Here is a 16,073-nt window from a genome sequence, read left to right as displayed (position 1 = left end):
TAAATATCAAAGAGTCCGAACAAAAATGGTCGTCCGGGACGGGCAGAGACCAGGTCTCTAACGGGTCTTCACCACAAGCAGTTAAGGTCACACGGACAGCCCCGCCCCCCACCAGCTCATCTCCTCCTCTACGTTAAATCTTTTAAATAAGCCTAAAGCGTTTCGTCATTTCATATACACATATATTTATATATACTTCGATTTTTTTACTCTAAATGCCGTCCTCTGAGCCGGAGCGCGTGTGACGACCGCGGGAGTCCGGGGATGAGCGAGCGGGAAATGGCGTTCCAGGAACCAGGGTCTGGCACGCGCCACATTTGGTCACAGTTTGGAGCTCCTCGCCAAAAACCACCGGGCGGGCGGACGGACGGCGTGACAAGCTCCGGTTGGCCCCGCCCACTCTCTGCGACAGTTTTTTGGCACATCGACAATATTAAGTAACACATCGGGCTAAAAAGGTGCAACGACAGACGAAAACCATAAAAACCATTTTGGTTTACAAAAATAAAAGACACCTGCAGAGGTGACCGCATTTCTCTAAGACGAAAAGACCCCCCCCCCGACAGAAAAGGCTAAAACCCAAACGAACCCGATGTCGCCACCCGCCGCTCCGGAAATGCACGGACGCCACAGACGAGGACGCACTACTGCATGGAAAATGAAAAAACCCTGAAATAAATCAATGTTACTGCGTAACGCCGCCGCCCACTTCCTGTCCTTCTGAACGAACATCATCGAGGTTCTAGTGCGGCCGTAAACGCCCCGACGAAAACCATAAAAAAAAAGCTCTGCACCGAGTCACCACGGGTAAAAGCGCCAGAAAAGAAACGTCTACGGGAAACACTGAAAAGGAAGCGTTTGGCTGCGCAGGCGGGAAATATTCAGCAGACGTCCAGAAACAGAAGACGGGCGGCGAGGATTTCCTGAATCTGTTCCGAAACCAAAGAGAACGCAGTAGAAACCTGAGCGGCACGCCCAGCAGGTGGCGCCGCGCTCAGAGCAGCAGGCCACAGGTGTGAATGGCGGTCTCCACGCCGCTTCATCTTCAGCGTCCTCGCCAACGTCGCCGTGGATTTGTCTGAACAGCTGATCGTCTACATGATTGACGGCGTCTATCGGGAAAATGTCAGGCTTTTAAGTTGCAGCGTGGCCTTCTGGGTAACGTAGGAGACAAAAGAAGAGTTGGATCTGTGACTTCAAACGGCGATCGTTGAATCCTAAACCGAAGCTCCGCCCTTCCCCCTCCCCCACAGGTACAGGCGGACAAACACTGAACTGAAAAACACAGAGATGGCTGTTTATATACACCCCCCCAACCCACCCCGCCTGCTCTTCACACACACAGTTGCACCGTCCACCATGGCTGTCCAGGGTTGCCATGGCGACCGGCTGCTGTTCGACAGCCAATGCGGTTGCTGTCTCCATGGGAACTGGCTGCTGGGCAGCCAATCAGAAGCAGTATGGAATGATCACAGTCCCCGCCCACAAACAATGTCCAAGGGAGGGGGGGGGGGGTGTTTGGCAGGAGGCCCCCCTCCCCCCAGCCCCACTAAAATGTCCACATTGGCACTTTATGCACTTCAGTGTGTGAGGGAGGAACACGTGGAGGGGGGGGTGGGGTGGGGGGGGGGGGGTGTGTGTCCATTCTCCCCCCTCCAGGGACAAAGGTGGAGGGATGGGGGGGGGGGGGGGGGGGGGCATGCAAAAGTTCTACACATGCGGACCGGTCCTCCCTTCATCCTCTCCGGGTCGGAAAGACAGAGTGAGCTTCACCACTGGCTGGCTGGCGTATTAGGTGGGCGTGGCCGGTGTGCAGAGTGGGCGTGGCCGGCGCATGGTGTCAGTCCTGCAGTGGTGAGGGGGTGCGTCGTGTGTGTGTGTGTGTGGGTGGGGGGTCTCTGGGTGCGCGTGTGCGTTCACAGGCCGTTGCTGTTGCGGTGTGTGAGGGGGGGTTTGGGCTGGTCCATAACGCCGGCCCGGCTCTTCCCGATCACCTTGGGGGCGCGGCGCAGCAGCTTCTGGGCCTCCGTGAACGCCTCCGTCAGCTCCTTCTTCCACTGCACGAACTCTGGGTCGCTCTGCAAGGACAGCACAGACATGAGCGCCCCGACCGGACCCGACTGGACCGGACTGGACCGGACCTGCCGCGGCGCCGACAGCCCCCACCTCGCACTGCAGCACGAACTGCTTCCCTCCTTTGATGCGCAGCAGGATGCACTTCTTGTCTTTGATCTGCGTCTCCTCCACCGTCACGATCTGCTCCATGGTCAGCAGGTTTTGCTGTGAACACAACCCACCAATCAGCTTTCAGCTATCGGAGTGGGGCGGGGTTCCAGCTGCAGCTAAACGTCCGTCTGCTCCGGAACCGGAGAAGAAAGCGGTTCTGGAGCAGACAGAACCGTGGTTCTGTGGAGTTTGCTGCTGTCTGGACTCGTGACGTCGTCAATCTGCATGGTGGGGGGGCACAGACCAACACGGACCCCCCGGATCGCAGCGCTCCGTTTCTAACAGCAGGTCTGAGCGAAGCTTTTTTATTTCAGTTTCTACGGTCAGTGTTCCTCTAATTGCTCACAGCAGGGGGAGGACGGAGGAACCCGACGTCTGCAGGCAGGGCTCCAGACTAACCTTTTTCACTAGGAGCACTGTGGCCCCCAAAAACTTACTGGTAGCACATTCTCAGATTTTGGTCTCAGTCTGGAGCCCTGGCAGAACCTCTGACAGGAAGGGTTGGTAGTTTTCCCTCAGCATCACCGTTGTGCTCCATCAAGACTTTTGTCTAAGTCACTTCTCTGACGTCTGCAGCAGCGGGTGGGGGGTGGGGGACAGAAGCGGGGAGCTGCTCTGCATCTACCTATGCAGACAGCAGCAGGACTGCGCAGACAGCAGCTGCAGACTCACCGTGTCTCTGTGCTTCTGAAAGTGTCTGAGCCAGCCCTCCTTCGGCGAGGCGGACACACACACAGACACCCGCTCAGCGCGTCCCGTGTGATCATGTGACTCCGCCTGCCCCCGCCCGGCACCGGCGGCCCGACTCACCCGCGACTCGCCCTCGCCCCTCCACTCCACCCGGTTGGGGAACAGGTAGAAGTAGCGGCGCTGCCACTGAGTGAGGAAGGGATTCCCGAGCTTCAGCATGTAGCCGTGCATGATGCAGTCCTTCCCCAGGGCGTAGTCTGCGCTCGCACACACACACACACACACAGGGGTCAGCAGCTGCAGGCACTCGTACCCGTGCACGTGAAGCCGGCCCTCACCTTCCTCGTGGCCCAGCTGCTTGTTCTTGGCCCGTTTGCGAGCTTCGATCTTGTCCGTGTCCGAGTTGACGGCCTCGTAAACCGTCTCCGCCACTTCCTGCTGCCAGCGCTCCGATATGACCAGCGGGAAGTTCTTGTACAGCTCCTGGTCGCTGTCCAGCAGCTGCGGGACATGGACCGGGTTCAGGCGGGGGCAGCTGGGCTCACAGCCGGCCCCCTCCCCATTCACTGACAGCCCACACCAACCTTTGTGCACCTAACCCCAGTCAGCCTGGGACACGCCCACCTCAGGTCTGATTCTGGAGGCTCCTCCCACTTATTAACCCCAAACAACTTCCTGTTTAACCCCTTTCAGTTCATAAAATCAGTTCTGCTTAAAAATAAATACGTCTGAGGAAGTCTTCCACACGTGCGCTCACACGTGCACGGCGATGCCCTCACCTTGATGCCCTTGGTGTCCTCCTCGTCGAACGAGCCGATGTCGAATGCGTCTGCAGCGTTCACCTCCCCCCTGGGGGGGATCAGAGGTGGGGAGTACTGTGGATGGAGGGGGGGGGGGCAAAAGGACAGGAAGACACTGGTCAGAGTGGAGTGGAGGCGACGACCACCTCCCATGAGTGATGTGGTAACCACGGCAACAGCGGCTGCAGCAGCTTTAGACAAACAGCGGACTGGAAAACCTCAAACTGTTGCGTTCATGAACCGTCAGGAGAAAGCAGCTCTCAGCAGACGCTCAGATGCTCTGAACCTGTCAGTACGTTACTCTCACTGCTTTAGTGACAGATGTAGCGCGGTTCTCGAGCACCCGCCTTCTTCTGTCCTGATGCGTACCGTGAATTGATGACATTTTATGACAGGGTCACAGAGGTCAGAGGTCAGCCTCACCTTCTGCAGGTAAACCTGCTGCCAGTCGATGCCCTTGAAGAAGGGATGCTCCTTCACCTCCGCGGCTCTGCAACAGAGACGGACGTTACAGCAGCTCAGTCACAGTTACCGTTTGATCAACGCCATCCGACCACAGGGGGGCGTCGTTGATCAAAGCGTGCGGCGCCGTACCCTCGGCCCTGGCAGCCCAGCCTCTTGGCCACGTCCCGCTGCAGGAGCCCCTCCAGCAGGTCTTTGAGTTCGGCCGTGAACGAGTCGGGCAGCTCCACGTTCTGTGAGGAGGAGGGACACACGTATGAGTGACAGTCACGCCCCTCGTGTCAGTCCACGGGGAAAAGGTCGCCGTTGCCGTGGAGGCAGAGTGGAGGCGGCACACAGCCTTTCATCTTTCATGATCGTAGAATCCCGTCCAGGCGGGTCAACGACAGAATCCTTTTAGCAGATCTGCAGCTGCGGTTGTGTTCAGGTCCTCAAAACAGCACATAAACAATCATGTGTGTGTACTACAGCTCACAAACATCACAGATGGAAAAATGACCCCAAACTGATCGACCAATCAGCACCCGTCTGCTCTCAGCAGCCAATCAGGGCACAGATCGTTGGATCTAACGGATCTCTTTTCTTAATTTTTTTAAGTGTTTTTTTTGTCTGTGGATCTTTGTGTTTTTGTTTATGTGCTGTTCTGAGGACCTGAAAACCTTTTTCCAGCTGCAGATCTTCCAGAAGCTTCCAGATGCTCCACCGTCCCCCTTAAACCCAAGCGCTTGAAAAGGAAGAACCCCTCCAGGAGGGGACGATGCTCCAGTTCAGATTCCTTCTTACAGCATCTTTTCAGACAAAAAAATATAAATATATTTATTAATCTGCAGATAAGTTTAAACTCTATCCTTTGAGTTTCTTGGTGGTGTAAAAATCTCATATTTTCTTTGCATCATTCCTTCGTTTAGTTACGTTAGTAACTCCTCACTGCACACTTTAGCCACTTTTCTCTCTTTTTTAAAACCTCAGAGTTCAAACCTTCATAGAAGACTACGGTCAGTTTGATGGAAGGAAAAAGATCAAAGGTTGTTGTACGTGTAGTAAACTACGAATGGCAGGCTTACAGCCAATCAGGACGGAGAACACAAAAACGACCTGGGCAAAGTGTTTCTTGTGAAAATGCTGACTCAGCAGGTCACTAAAGATGCTGGAATTTGACTCCACTGCAAGAAATGATTTCTGCTGAAAATGTTTCACAAATAAAAATCGGATCTGATTTTTCCAGCTTTTTTTTATCCATGTTTTTTTCCCTGACGACTTCAGGAGGGTGGAGCGGGTGGAGGAAGCTCTCAGGTGTGGAGCGGCCGGGTGGAGGTGATGCTAGGACCTCGGGTGTGTTCTCACCATGGTCAGCGTCATGCGGTCGATCTCGTGTTTGTCTTTGGTCTTGTGCTGCCTGAAGGGGCTGTGCCTGCAGAAAGGGGAGGGGGGGGGGGTTAGACAGATACTCCACATGGTCCAGACAACGAGAGACCCCCCCCCCCCCCACACACACACACACAGTCTCCCTTCAGAGTTAACCCAAAAACACCCAGTTTGAGGTACGATGCTTCGGTCCTGCGTCTGCAGATCCTCAGGTTTTACACATCGACTGTATATGAGAACTGGACCGAGCGACTCCTCCACCCTGGTGTTCTATGTACCAACAGCACATCAACAATGAATCCTAGAAAAACTCCAGGTGGCCCATCCGTGCTCCTGGACCTGTAGTCTGCTATCAAGTGGCGGGGGTGTGGCCTTCCAAAAGGCTCACGCCTGATTGGTCTTCCAAAGAAAACCGGACTCAGACCAATCACTGCTTACTGCCTACGTCTGGCTCCAACATGGCGGCGTCCGTGTGGCGACTGAATTGACTTCACTTGGTTGGAGCCGGAGGGAAACGCTTTTCCGTGGACGACGTCGCTCAGTCCAGTTCTCGCATACGGTCACCGGCTGGACGACCCAGATCTGCAGGATCCGCTGCGGCGAGTCGGTTCTGGGGGGTTCTGACTAGGTCTGCTGGTTCTGACAGATTCTGCCGGGTTTGCTGCTGGGAGTGGGCTCTGGTCAACTGTGAAAATGTGTGTGTGTGTGTGTGTGTGGGGGGGGGGGGGGGGGGGGTTAAACTGAAAAAGAAAATCCACTAAAACTGAATCTGAATTTGATCTGGAAACAGAATATGATGTAAAAAAGATTCTGGGAATAAAACCAACATTTCCTTCGTTTATTCCACGTCTTTTTTCATAGAGTGAGATTTATCCTCCAAAAACGACTTCAGAAAATTCTACTTAGTTCCACTTCATCTATTGATTTCATTTTGCTTAGGAATAGAAAAAAACGGTTTGACATTTCCAGTAGAAGATCATTTGATTTGATTAAAAGTTTAAAGTATTTAGAAAGAATTTAAACGTTTAGCAGAGAGTGAACGACGGCGTTCACGTCCCCGAATTGGACCCCATAATCCAGTTTGATTATTTCATCTAGATTATGCTTTTAATCCAGATTAGCTGTGAGAATTAGGTAGATTTAAATCTGCATATTCCATCATAGAGGCACTGTGACGGCGTGCTGGCTCGGCCTCGCCGTGCACGCCCACACGCAGGCGAGGCGCGTTTTCACGGCAGATCAAACAGCTGCACTCACTCGCGGGTCAAACCCACGGGAGGCCGGAGCGCCGCGCTGCGCCGCGCCGCGCCGCGCCATAAGAGGTTTTGGAGCAGACAGTCAGGATGAAGAGGCCTCTGAGGAAGAGGAGGGGGCGGAGCTTACCCTCGGAGGAGCTTGAACAGCATACAGCCTAAAGAGAACCAGTCTGCGCTGCTGTCGTACGCCGTCCCCTTCTGCAGAACCTCCGGCGCCATGTAACCATGAGTGCCGCTGCGGAATGAAAGACAGCTTCATCGCCTTCATCCTCATCCTCACTGAAAGTCTGCAGCCGGATGAAGACTTACACGCTGGCGTGCGGCTTTTTCTTGGAGAAGTCGCAGGCCAGGCCGAGGTCGGAGATCCGGACGTGGCCGTGCTCGTCCAGAAGGATGTTGGCGGGCTGCACACACACACACACACACACACACACACACACACACACACACACACACACACACCCACACACACACACACACACGTGAGGGGAGGCTGACACTCAGGATGACAAACGTCACAGGATCGAGTCCCTGATGAAGATGTGGAGTGGAGGAGGGGGAGGGGCGCGCAGACGGAGCGTCTGTATGCTGCTCCACTGTTTATTCAAACCTTCAGACCTTTGCAGCAAAATGAATCCATTATTATGGCAACCAGTCCAAACAGAGCAGGAGCAGAGTCAGCCTGAAAACGTGCACGTGCCTTCACGTGCACATGCATGGGAAGAAGAGTGTTCTGCGCTTGTAGCCGGCGTTCAGTTCCCTACAGCATTTCATGACGCCATTAATGTGAGCAGCAGTTTAGAGATCAGACCTGCTCTGAGCTGCAGTGCCTGCAGGCGGCCACCAGGTGTCGCTTTTCTCTGTCGAGCAGAAAAACTCAAGAAACTTTGGCGTCTTTAGACTCAACTGGTTTGGTTTCCTCTCTGCTCCATGTTACCTGTTAGGAACATGCTAGCCGCCGTTCTTACAGAAAACTATCAATGGAATTCCTGCTACAGGTTTAATACCTGATGCAGAATTCTAGATTTAGATCCTTCTAGAACCTCTGAACTGGTAAAGGAGGAGGACATAAAAAGCCTCTGACTGCATTTAAGGACCTGGTTTCTCCTTAAATCTAGAAGCTTCTTCCTCAAAGATCTAGCGGATCTGGATCAGGCTCTACCTTCAGGTCTCTGTAGACCACGAAGCGGTTGTGCATGTGTTCCAGTCCCAGGATGATCTCGGCGGCGTAGAAACGCATCTCCTTCTCGCTGAAGACGCCGTGCTGAGACAGATGGTAGTGCAGGTCCCCTCCTGCACACAAACGCACACACAGAGACACAAACATAGAGACACACACACAGAGATACGCACACAGAGACATACACAGAGACACGCACACACAGAAACACGCACACACAGAGACACGCACACAGAGACACACACAAAAACACACACACAGAGACACGCACACAGAGACATACACAGAGAGACACACAAGAGACAGACACACACACAGAGACATACACAGAGACACACAGAAACACACACACAGAGACATACACACAGAGAGACACACAGAGACAGACACACACACAGAGACACACAGAAACAGACACACAGAGATACGCACACAGAGACATACACAGAGACACACACACAGAGACACGCACACACAGAAACACACACACACAGAGACACGCACACAGAAACACACAAAAACACACACACAGAGACACGCACACAGAGACATACACAGAGAGACACACAGAGACAGACACACACACAGAGACATACACAGAGACACGCACACACAGAAACACACACACACAGAGACACGCACACAGAGACACGCACACAGAGACATACACAGAGAGACACACAGAGACAGACACACACAAAGACACACACACAGAGACATACACAGAGACACACAGAGAGACACACAGAGACAGACACACACAAAGACACACACACAGAGACATACACAGAGACACACAGAAACAGACACACAGAGACACACACACAGAGACACGCACACACAGAAACACACACACACACACACAGACACGCACACAGAGACACACACAAAAACACACACACAGAGACACGCACACAGAGACATACACAGAGAGACACACAGAGACAGACACACACACAGAGACACACACACAGAGACATACACAGAGAGACACACAGAGACAGACACACACAAAGACACACACACAGAGACACACACACAGAGACATACACAGAGAGACACACAGAGACAGACACACACAAAGACACACACACAGAGACATACACAGAGACACACAGAGAGACACACAGAAACAGACACACAGAGACACACACACAGAGAGGCACACAGGGTCATCACTGAAAACCACTGGACAGAAAAAAGGCGGAGCTTGCATGTGGGGGCGGGGCTTGTCCTACCGTTCATGAGGTCCAGGATGAAGCAGAGCTTGTCGGGGGTGTGGAAGGCGTACGTCATGCAGACGATGAAGGGGCAGTCCTGCAGAGACAAACACAGACTCACTTCAACGGACATCAGAACCTGGATCCGTGTTCAGACAGGTTAAAGGTCGGTGGATTTAAAAGGGATGCGTGGGGGCGGGGCTAGAGCCGGACTCACCCCGGTGCTGACCAGCGACAGCATAATCCTCTCGTTGAGCGCCAGAGTCTCCCCCTGCTTCATCTTGATCCTCTTCTTGTCCAAACACTTCATGGCGTACCTGCAGCAGAACGCCACCCGTCACAAACACGTCCGTCTAAAGTTTGGCGTCGATCCGCCGCCACCTCCTTACATCTTCCCCGTGTCGGCCTTCCTACAGCCGTACACCTCCCCGAAGCCGCCGCGGCCGATGATCCGGTGAACGCTGAAGTCGTTCATGGTCAGCTGGGGTGGGAAGGGGGGACACGTCAGGTTTGTGAAAGACGCTCTGACACATGAATCAGTTTGTGACCTCAGCGGCGCCCTGAACCCCAGAGGGCGTGGGGCGGGGACTCACGTGGATGTTTAGCTCCACGTTCTTCCACTGGCAGAACCGCGTGAACTTGTCACTGCGGGGGGGGGGGGGGGGGGGGGAGCAGAGAGACAGAGGGGGTCATGGGTGGGGTCGTCATGGGGGGGTTGTCACGGCAGAGCCGGGGAGAGCTGCACACCTCACCTCTCAATGAACTTCTGGAAGATCTTCCCTCTCAAGCTGTCGCAGATCTCCACGATGTACGGCTGCAGAGGAGCAGAGAAAGCGTCAGCAGGTTCCCGCACTGCAGGATGAGAACGCCAGGAACTCGACCGGAACCGCAGCTCCATTCCCTTCCAGCAGCAGAACTGCAGCTGCCGTCACCTCAGACAGAAAGACTCTGGACGCCGAAGCTCCAAACGTCACGAAGTCGCCTCGACGTTTGTTCAGGTAAAAGCGACTCTAAATGCGCCGTGTGGGAACCTCAGCAGAACCGGCAGTTCCGTTTCATCAATCCTGACTACCAGAGGCGGAGCATGAAGCACTGATGCTCCTCCTCACGCGTGGATAGTTGGAGAATTTACGGACAAAAGCCTATGACCTCCCGCGACCCCCGTTAGTGTCACATGAACCCGGGAGCGCGGCCCCAAACACCTCTCACGAGAATGCAAGGAACCCGAGGGACCGGGAACTCTGACGGGATTCATAGAACTGTAGTTAAAAACGTTTGATTTTCAGCTTCAAATAGACCTGCAGTTTTTAGAACAACCTCTAGTGGGCGACAGCTCTGAAAAAGATCCTAAAGAAGCAGTAATTCTGAAATGAATGAGAAAAAAAAAAGATGTTCGGACCCGCAAGATCCTGGAATCTCTTCCAGTCTGCAAAATGTTTAAATGTCTGGATGCTCACAGGCACAGCTGTGTAGGAACACCAGCGAACAGCGGGTGGCAGCACGGCGGCGTCTCATTTCACCAGATTAAGACGCTTCTCTTAAGTCTTTTCTCGACTTTCCCTCATTCTCATGGAGATTCACGGTTTCTCCAGAAACGGAACCGCCGGCCGTCCAGAACCTCTGGAGGACAAATTCCTTCATTTATTGGAGGTTAAGGGTCACGTCTGTCTGGAGACTCACTTTTATCATCGTTTTCCTGTTTCTCTTTCTTTATGCTAGCATCTTTTTGTCGCTTAACTCCTCCTACATTTTTTCATCTATTTCAACCGTTCAACTGTTCAAATGTTCAGCTCTTTCAGCTTTTTCCAGCTGTGACTTTTGGTCCTTTAAATCCTTGAACTTTTCAAGATATCCCAGGAGTTTTGCCTCCATTGAAATACATGGAGAATCCTTGGTGCAGAGGCTCACCGGTTCGATACCCGGCTCTGGCATTTTTCACAAAGATATCTTTGTAGTTATTGTGCTGTTTTCACTTTTATGGTCAACTTTGATCTTTTCACTCTTTAACCCTTTAAGTTTCATTTTCATTCAGCAATAAAGCATCAGTCCTGCATTTTCATTCTGGTTTTTAAACAGGATTCTGTTTTATGTGAATAAATGTTGTGTAAACTTTGTTCTCTTTGGAAGCTAAAAAAACATCTCCCGTTTCTACCTACCGTGTATTTGTTTTTTTATTTCTTTTCTTTTGGGGGAACTTTGATGCAAACCGTCGTTTTGCGAGTCGTTTGGCGTTTTTACGTGACCCTGCTGAGCAGCCTGGATCCTCAGAGGCCGCTTGGCTTTTATTGAGGAAGTTTCTCCAACAGAACTTTTGATTTTCTTCCCCTCGTTTCCATAAGCAGGAATATTTCTCTCCGGAGTCTCGATAAATCGTAGCTCCTCAAATTAAAGCGCCGGTAACTTTTGGCTGGAATCATAAACGGCCGGTTAACGCGCCCCCAGAGGATTGTGGAATTGAAATTCCTCCCTCCTTTCATAAAGCGGCAGCCCACAGAGGGACCATCAGACGCCCTCTCCTGTGCGACCGTCCGGATCGAAGGAGATGCTTCCTCTGTGGGGGGGTCTGGGGGGGCCCTCAGCTAAACTCTAGCTTTGCCTGCAGCACAGGAGCTGAAGGGAAACAAAGAAATCCTTTCCGGATTGATTTCAGATGTTCTGGTTTGTTTTTAGAGTCAGACGGGTGCACCCCCCTTCAGTTTCTCTGGACGTTTGTGGTTTTAGCTCCGTCCAGGACCTCAGCAGACCTTCAGCAGACCTTCATTCAGTTTAAAGTCAGAGTGACGCGTCAGAGAAGGAAAAGCAGCTGACTAGATGAAGATCCAATAACGTGGAAACACCCAGCAGATCATTTCTGACGAGTTAAAAATGAAGCTTTGAACTTCAGTTTTAGTCTGAACGAGCCTGAAACGGTCGACGAAGATTCAACTTGAAGCCAAATTCTGAATGTAGAAGCAGCATTAAGAGAAATGTCCAAACATTTGTTATTAAAGCTCATTTCTTCGCCTCACAAACCGATTTACTGCTTCCTTCCATCCGAATTCAAATGTCAGTTTTTCATGTCAAAACAAACGACAGATTGTTGAAGAACTGCTGCCAACGACGGAGTATTAAGGTCACCCTAACAGAAATAAATATACAAAATTATGAGAAAAAGCCGTAAAATTATGAGGAAAATGAAACAAAAAAATGAAGTGAAAAATTTAAATCTTACAAGAATAAAGTTATAAGGGATTTTAAAAGAAAGGAGCAAAGATATTAGGAAAAAAGTCAAACTTTTATCAGAATAAAGTTGGATTTTATGCTTTAAATAGTCTCATCTTCCATTTATAATAGAAAAACTTGTGCTTTATTAAATCTAAGCTTCTACATTTAGCTTTAAAATGTTTAAACAAAGACAACGAAACGTTACCTCTTTTTTGTGGTCAAACCTTGAATCCGCTCTTTCCTCGTAACGTTAGGACTTTACATCATAAATGAATGGGTTTTATTTTCTTAAAATGTCGACTTCTTTCTCAAATTTATTTCTTCGTTCATGGTAACAGAGCGACGCTGCTGATGGCTTCAAACTAAACTTTAACAGACAAGAAATCAGGTTTTCCAGCGGAGAACAACTAAATCTTCGCTGCCTCCATTTTTCCTTCAGCGTTTTCACTTGATCCGATGTTTGGAAGGAAGTGGATCGGTGCCGCGTGAAGGAGACGACGGGAGGAAGCTCGCCACGTGTGAAACTCTTCATTAACGGACGTCATCAGGTCCGTGCATGTGCTCGTGCATGTGTGTCATTTACACCCGGGAACGTGAGACCTCGGTCATCACGGATTCCTGTCCCGACTCGCAGGCTTTCATCTGAGCCCCGTGACGGGCGTGCGAGCGTGTGCACCGGCGGCGGCGGTTACCTGGAACAGGCTTGGGGGAACCTGCTTCTTGGCCAGGTGGCTCTGCACGTGGTCCACGGCCTTCTTGGAAAAGGGCTGCAGACACAGAGGAAACGAGAAGACGGCGTTTCGCTTCTGCTTTCTCTGAGCGTCCCCCCCCCCCCCCCACTCAAGCTGCATCAGCTGGGTGTGAGTGTGTCGCATCACTTCCCCTTCAAACCCCCCACCTCTGGAACAGCAATGTGCTAAAGCTTCTGTGACATGTGAATTATTCAGCTTTCATGCAGCTTGCTGTAAATAAATCAAGACTTTAAACAAAAAGCAGAGAGCCGTTGGTTTTACAGAGGAACCCAAACTATTCCCCCTGATGTCACCTCACACCCCCACTATAAAACTGAGGACCGAGGAAGTGGATAAAAAGACGGCGTTGATTAAAACGTGACATGAAAGTCTGGATCGGGCGAGCGGGACAGGATCTTCAGGCGGCGGCGGCGGCTCCTCACGTGAGAGCAGGACAGCAGCTCCTTCATGATGTAGACGTCATAAATCTGCCGGCTGCGGCTCAGACGCTCCTCCTCCGAGTCCAGCTTCTCGTACTCCTTAATCTGAAAGACAGAGGCCAGAGGGGGGGCTCTCACTGCGCTTCCTGGGAGGAAGAAGGTGGATTACCTAATCCCTGACCTAATCCCGCCTGTCAGACGTACCTCTTCGTAGAACTTGAGCTGCGGCACGGCTTCGTCGATCTCGTTAAAGCAGAAGTCCTTGAACAGCAGGAAGCCTGGAAGGACGACATGAGGAGAAGTTATGGAGGACACAAACACATCAGCTGCTGGCAGATGTGTTCAGCAAACACACAGACCAGTCTGATGACTTCCAAACAAGACGGCCCAACTTCAAAGTCCAAATCTGATCGTTTTGACTAAAGTTACTTTTTCAGAGATTTATCAAAGAAATGAGGAAAATGTTCAGATCAAACCTGAAACCAGAAGCATCACGTGACCCAACCTACATCCACCAATCAGGACACGTCATGGAAAGACGTTTATCGCGAGGTCGTTGACCCACAAACCCCAGAGCTGCAGCTCCGGCTGTGCACGAGGCGGCGTGGAGGTGTCCACGTGCACACACACACGCACAGACCATAATTAACCAGAACAGAGCCGGGTATTGATCCTGCTAAGAATTACTGGGAGTGGGATCCTCAAAGTCGCTGCAGACGGATAACTGTGCTGCAGCGGGTCGCCTCTGAGGAGGGGGGGGAGGGCTATGATGCCTGCAGAGATGAGACGCTCTGTCGCCATGGTAACTGCATCCGTGGCTGCTAGCTATGTGTGAACACGAGTGGAGACACGGATGAGACGTTCAGGGGGTTTAAGGGTGCTGCCCCGCCCCCCAGCTGCTGCATGACATCATTCCAGCATCAAAGGCGTCACAGCTGCTGCCGTTGTCAGGGCCTGCATGTTGCGTGCAGCTGAAGCAGCTCCGCACTGATCTTCCCCTGATGAGCAGATTTAAAGTCTGATGGGATTGTCGGCGACCTTCTGAGCGTCACGTAACGCCGCCAGGCCCTAACGGCAGAACACGGGGGCCACGTCTGCTGAACATCGGTCACAGACGGTTCCCTCCGACAGCAGTGTGTCATCGGGATAATTTAAACATCAATAAAGTTGAATTGGAATTGAGCATGAAGAGTTCAAGCGGCTCTAACCGCTGCATCACAGCTGCATCTGTGACTAAGGGTGTATTCAGACTGGAAGAATCCATCCAGACTGAGTCCTGAACCTTGCCTTTGGTCTGCAGTCAGACTGCTGCCAAGCGGAGATTTCTGTTCCGGACCAAAGATTGTAAACAAAACCGCATGACTAAAGACCTCTTCAATCATTGGCCAGGAATTGAGGGGGCGGGGAAGAAACAACAAGAGGCAGAAATCATGGAAGTCCAGTGCTTTGCAGGCCTTGTCCTATAGTTCAAACTTTAAATTTCAGACCAGTTTTTATCGTCTGCATCGTCAGGTTGAACTCTTTTTACTGCTGCAAGGCGGTTACTATGGAGACGTCAGCTATGAAGGTTTGCTGACACGTGTGTACGACATACAGGATTTAAGAAGCCATGTTTATCACGTTAGAAGTGAATTCATCCGATCACATTTAAATGAGTTGCTGTGTCTCATCTTTGTGGTTTATGGCATTGTTTAAAAAGACTTCATAAGGAACTACAAGGTCGCTGTTAGGATGACGTCACAGCGGCGACAGCCGCATAACCAGACACAGAAAAGCGGGTAAGAAGCGTTTTGTGTCTGATAACACGCCCAGTGTTGCTTTATATCTGGCGCGGCTCATCTGATGCGTCATTCCTATTCTGTTAAAGTCGCCTACGGTGGCCCTTTTGGTCCAGTTGCTCCGCTCCGAGGACGGATTGTATTCAGACTGAGGAATGTCAGAGCAAACAGAGAGCGGTTCCCGGTCCCGGACCAGGATCAGTTTGGGTGTATTCAGACTAGGCCTGCACAATAAATCACAAATTTATAGTTATCGCGATTTCAATCTGTGCAATATCCAAAAGTCTGCAAAAATCGCAATAAATGGTAAACCTCAAATGTTTTAAGACAATCTTATGGCAGCTTGAACTATTTAACGAATCACGTAAGTCCCTTTGACCAATCAGATGGAGCTTTTATGTTAGACGCTACCCTCCTGATTAGACGAGGGTCATTTGGAGAACAATTTAAGGTTGTTTGACTCCTACTCAAATTAAGCTTTTGCAGTGAAATGTAAACTTTTTTTCTGTTGCTATTCATTCATTTTTCCCAAGTTATACAGTCATCGCAATATTGAACACAAATATCGCGAGTTTTCCTCATATCGTGCAGCCCTCATTCAGACTGAAAAGTTGTTCCGGATTATCGGGGGAAACGATCTGGTTCACTTTTAGGAAACCAAATGTGTCCCGTCTGAATCCACCCAAACCGTTTTAAGAAAAGAACGTGTTCATTTATATAA

General features: G+C 51.2%; 1 protein-coding gene across 2 annotated transcripts in view; it reads right to left on the bottom strand.

Moving 5' to 3' along the window:
- Positions 1-1,793: 1,793 nt before the first annotated feature.
- Positions 1,794-16,073, bottom strand: part of grk3 (G protein-coupled receptor kinase 3) — a 46,117-nt gene continuing 31,837 nt past the window's right edge. The window contains exons 3-21 of one of the 2 annotated variants that reach the window (XM_023960437.1): positions 13,779-13,852; positions 13,578-13,679; positions 13,096-13,170; positions 9,952-10,013; positions 9,793-9,844; positions 9,589-9,680; positions 9,417-9,516; positions 9,218-9,296; positions 7,962-8,092; positions 7,109-7,203; positions 6,927-7,034; positions 5,523-5,589; positions 4,311-4,411; positions 4,140-4,206; positions 3,696-3,791; positions 3,255-3,417; positions 3,037-3,173; positions 2,167-2,280; positions 1,794-2,078 (exon numbers count right to left, since the gene is read on the bottom strand). In XM_023960437.1, coding sequence (XP_023816205.1) covers positions 1,917-2,078; positions 2,167-2,280; positions 3,037-3,173; positions 3,255-3,417; positions 3,696-3,791; positions 4,140-4,206; positions 4,311-4,411; positions 5,523-5,589; positions 6,927-7,034; positions 7,109-7,203; positions 7,962-8,092; positions 9,218-9,296; positions 9,417-9,516; positions 9,589-9,680; positions 9,793-9,844; positions 9,952-10,013; positions 13,096-13,170; positions 13,578-13,679; positions 13,779-13,852 — 1,877 coding nt within the window. In that variant the 3' untranslated portion in view covers positions 1,794-1,916. The remainder of the gene's footprint in view (positions 2,079-2,166; positions 2,281-3,036; positions 3,174-3,254; positions 3,418-3,695; positions 3,792-4,139; positions 4,207-4,310; positions 4,412-5,522; positions 5,590-6,926; positions 7,035-7,108; positions 7,204-7,961; positions 8,093-9,217; positions 9,297-9,416; positions 9,517-9,588; positions 9,681-9,792; positions 9,845-9,951; positions 10,014-13,095; positions 13,171-13,577; positions 13,680-13,778; positions 13,853-16,073) is intronic. The other variant, XM_023960439.1, reaches the window with a different exon arrangement.

This window comes from Oryzias latipes, chromosome 12, assembly GCF_002234675.1.
Source record: "Oryzias latipes chromosome 12, ASM223467v1".
NCBI classification, from domain to species: Eukaryota; Metazoa; Chordata; class Actinopteri; order Beloniformes; family Adrianichthyidae; genus Oryzias; species Oryzias latipes.
Note: the sequence above shows the minus strand (reverse complement) of the source record. Positions and strands in the feature narration are given on the sequence as shown.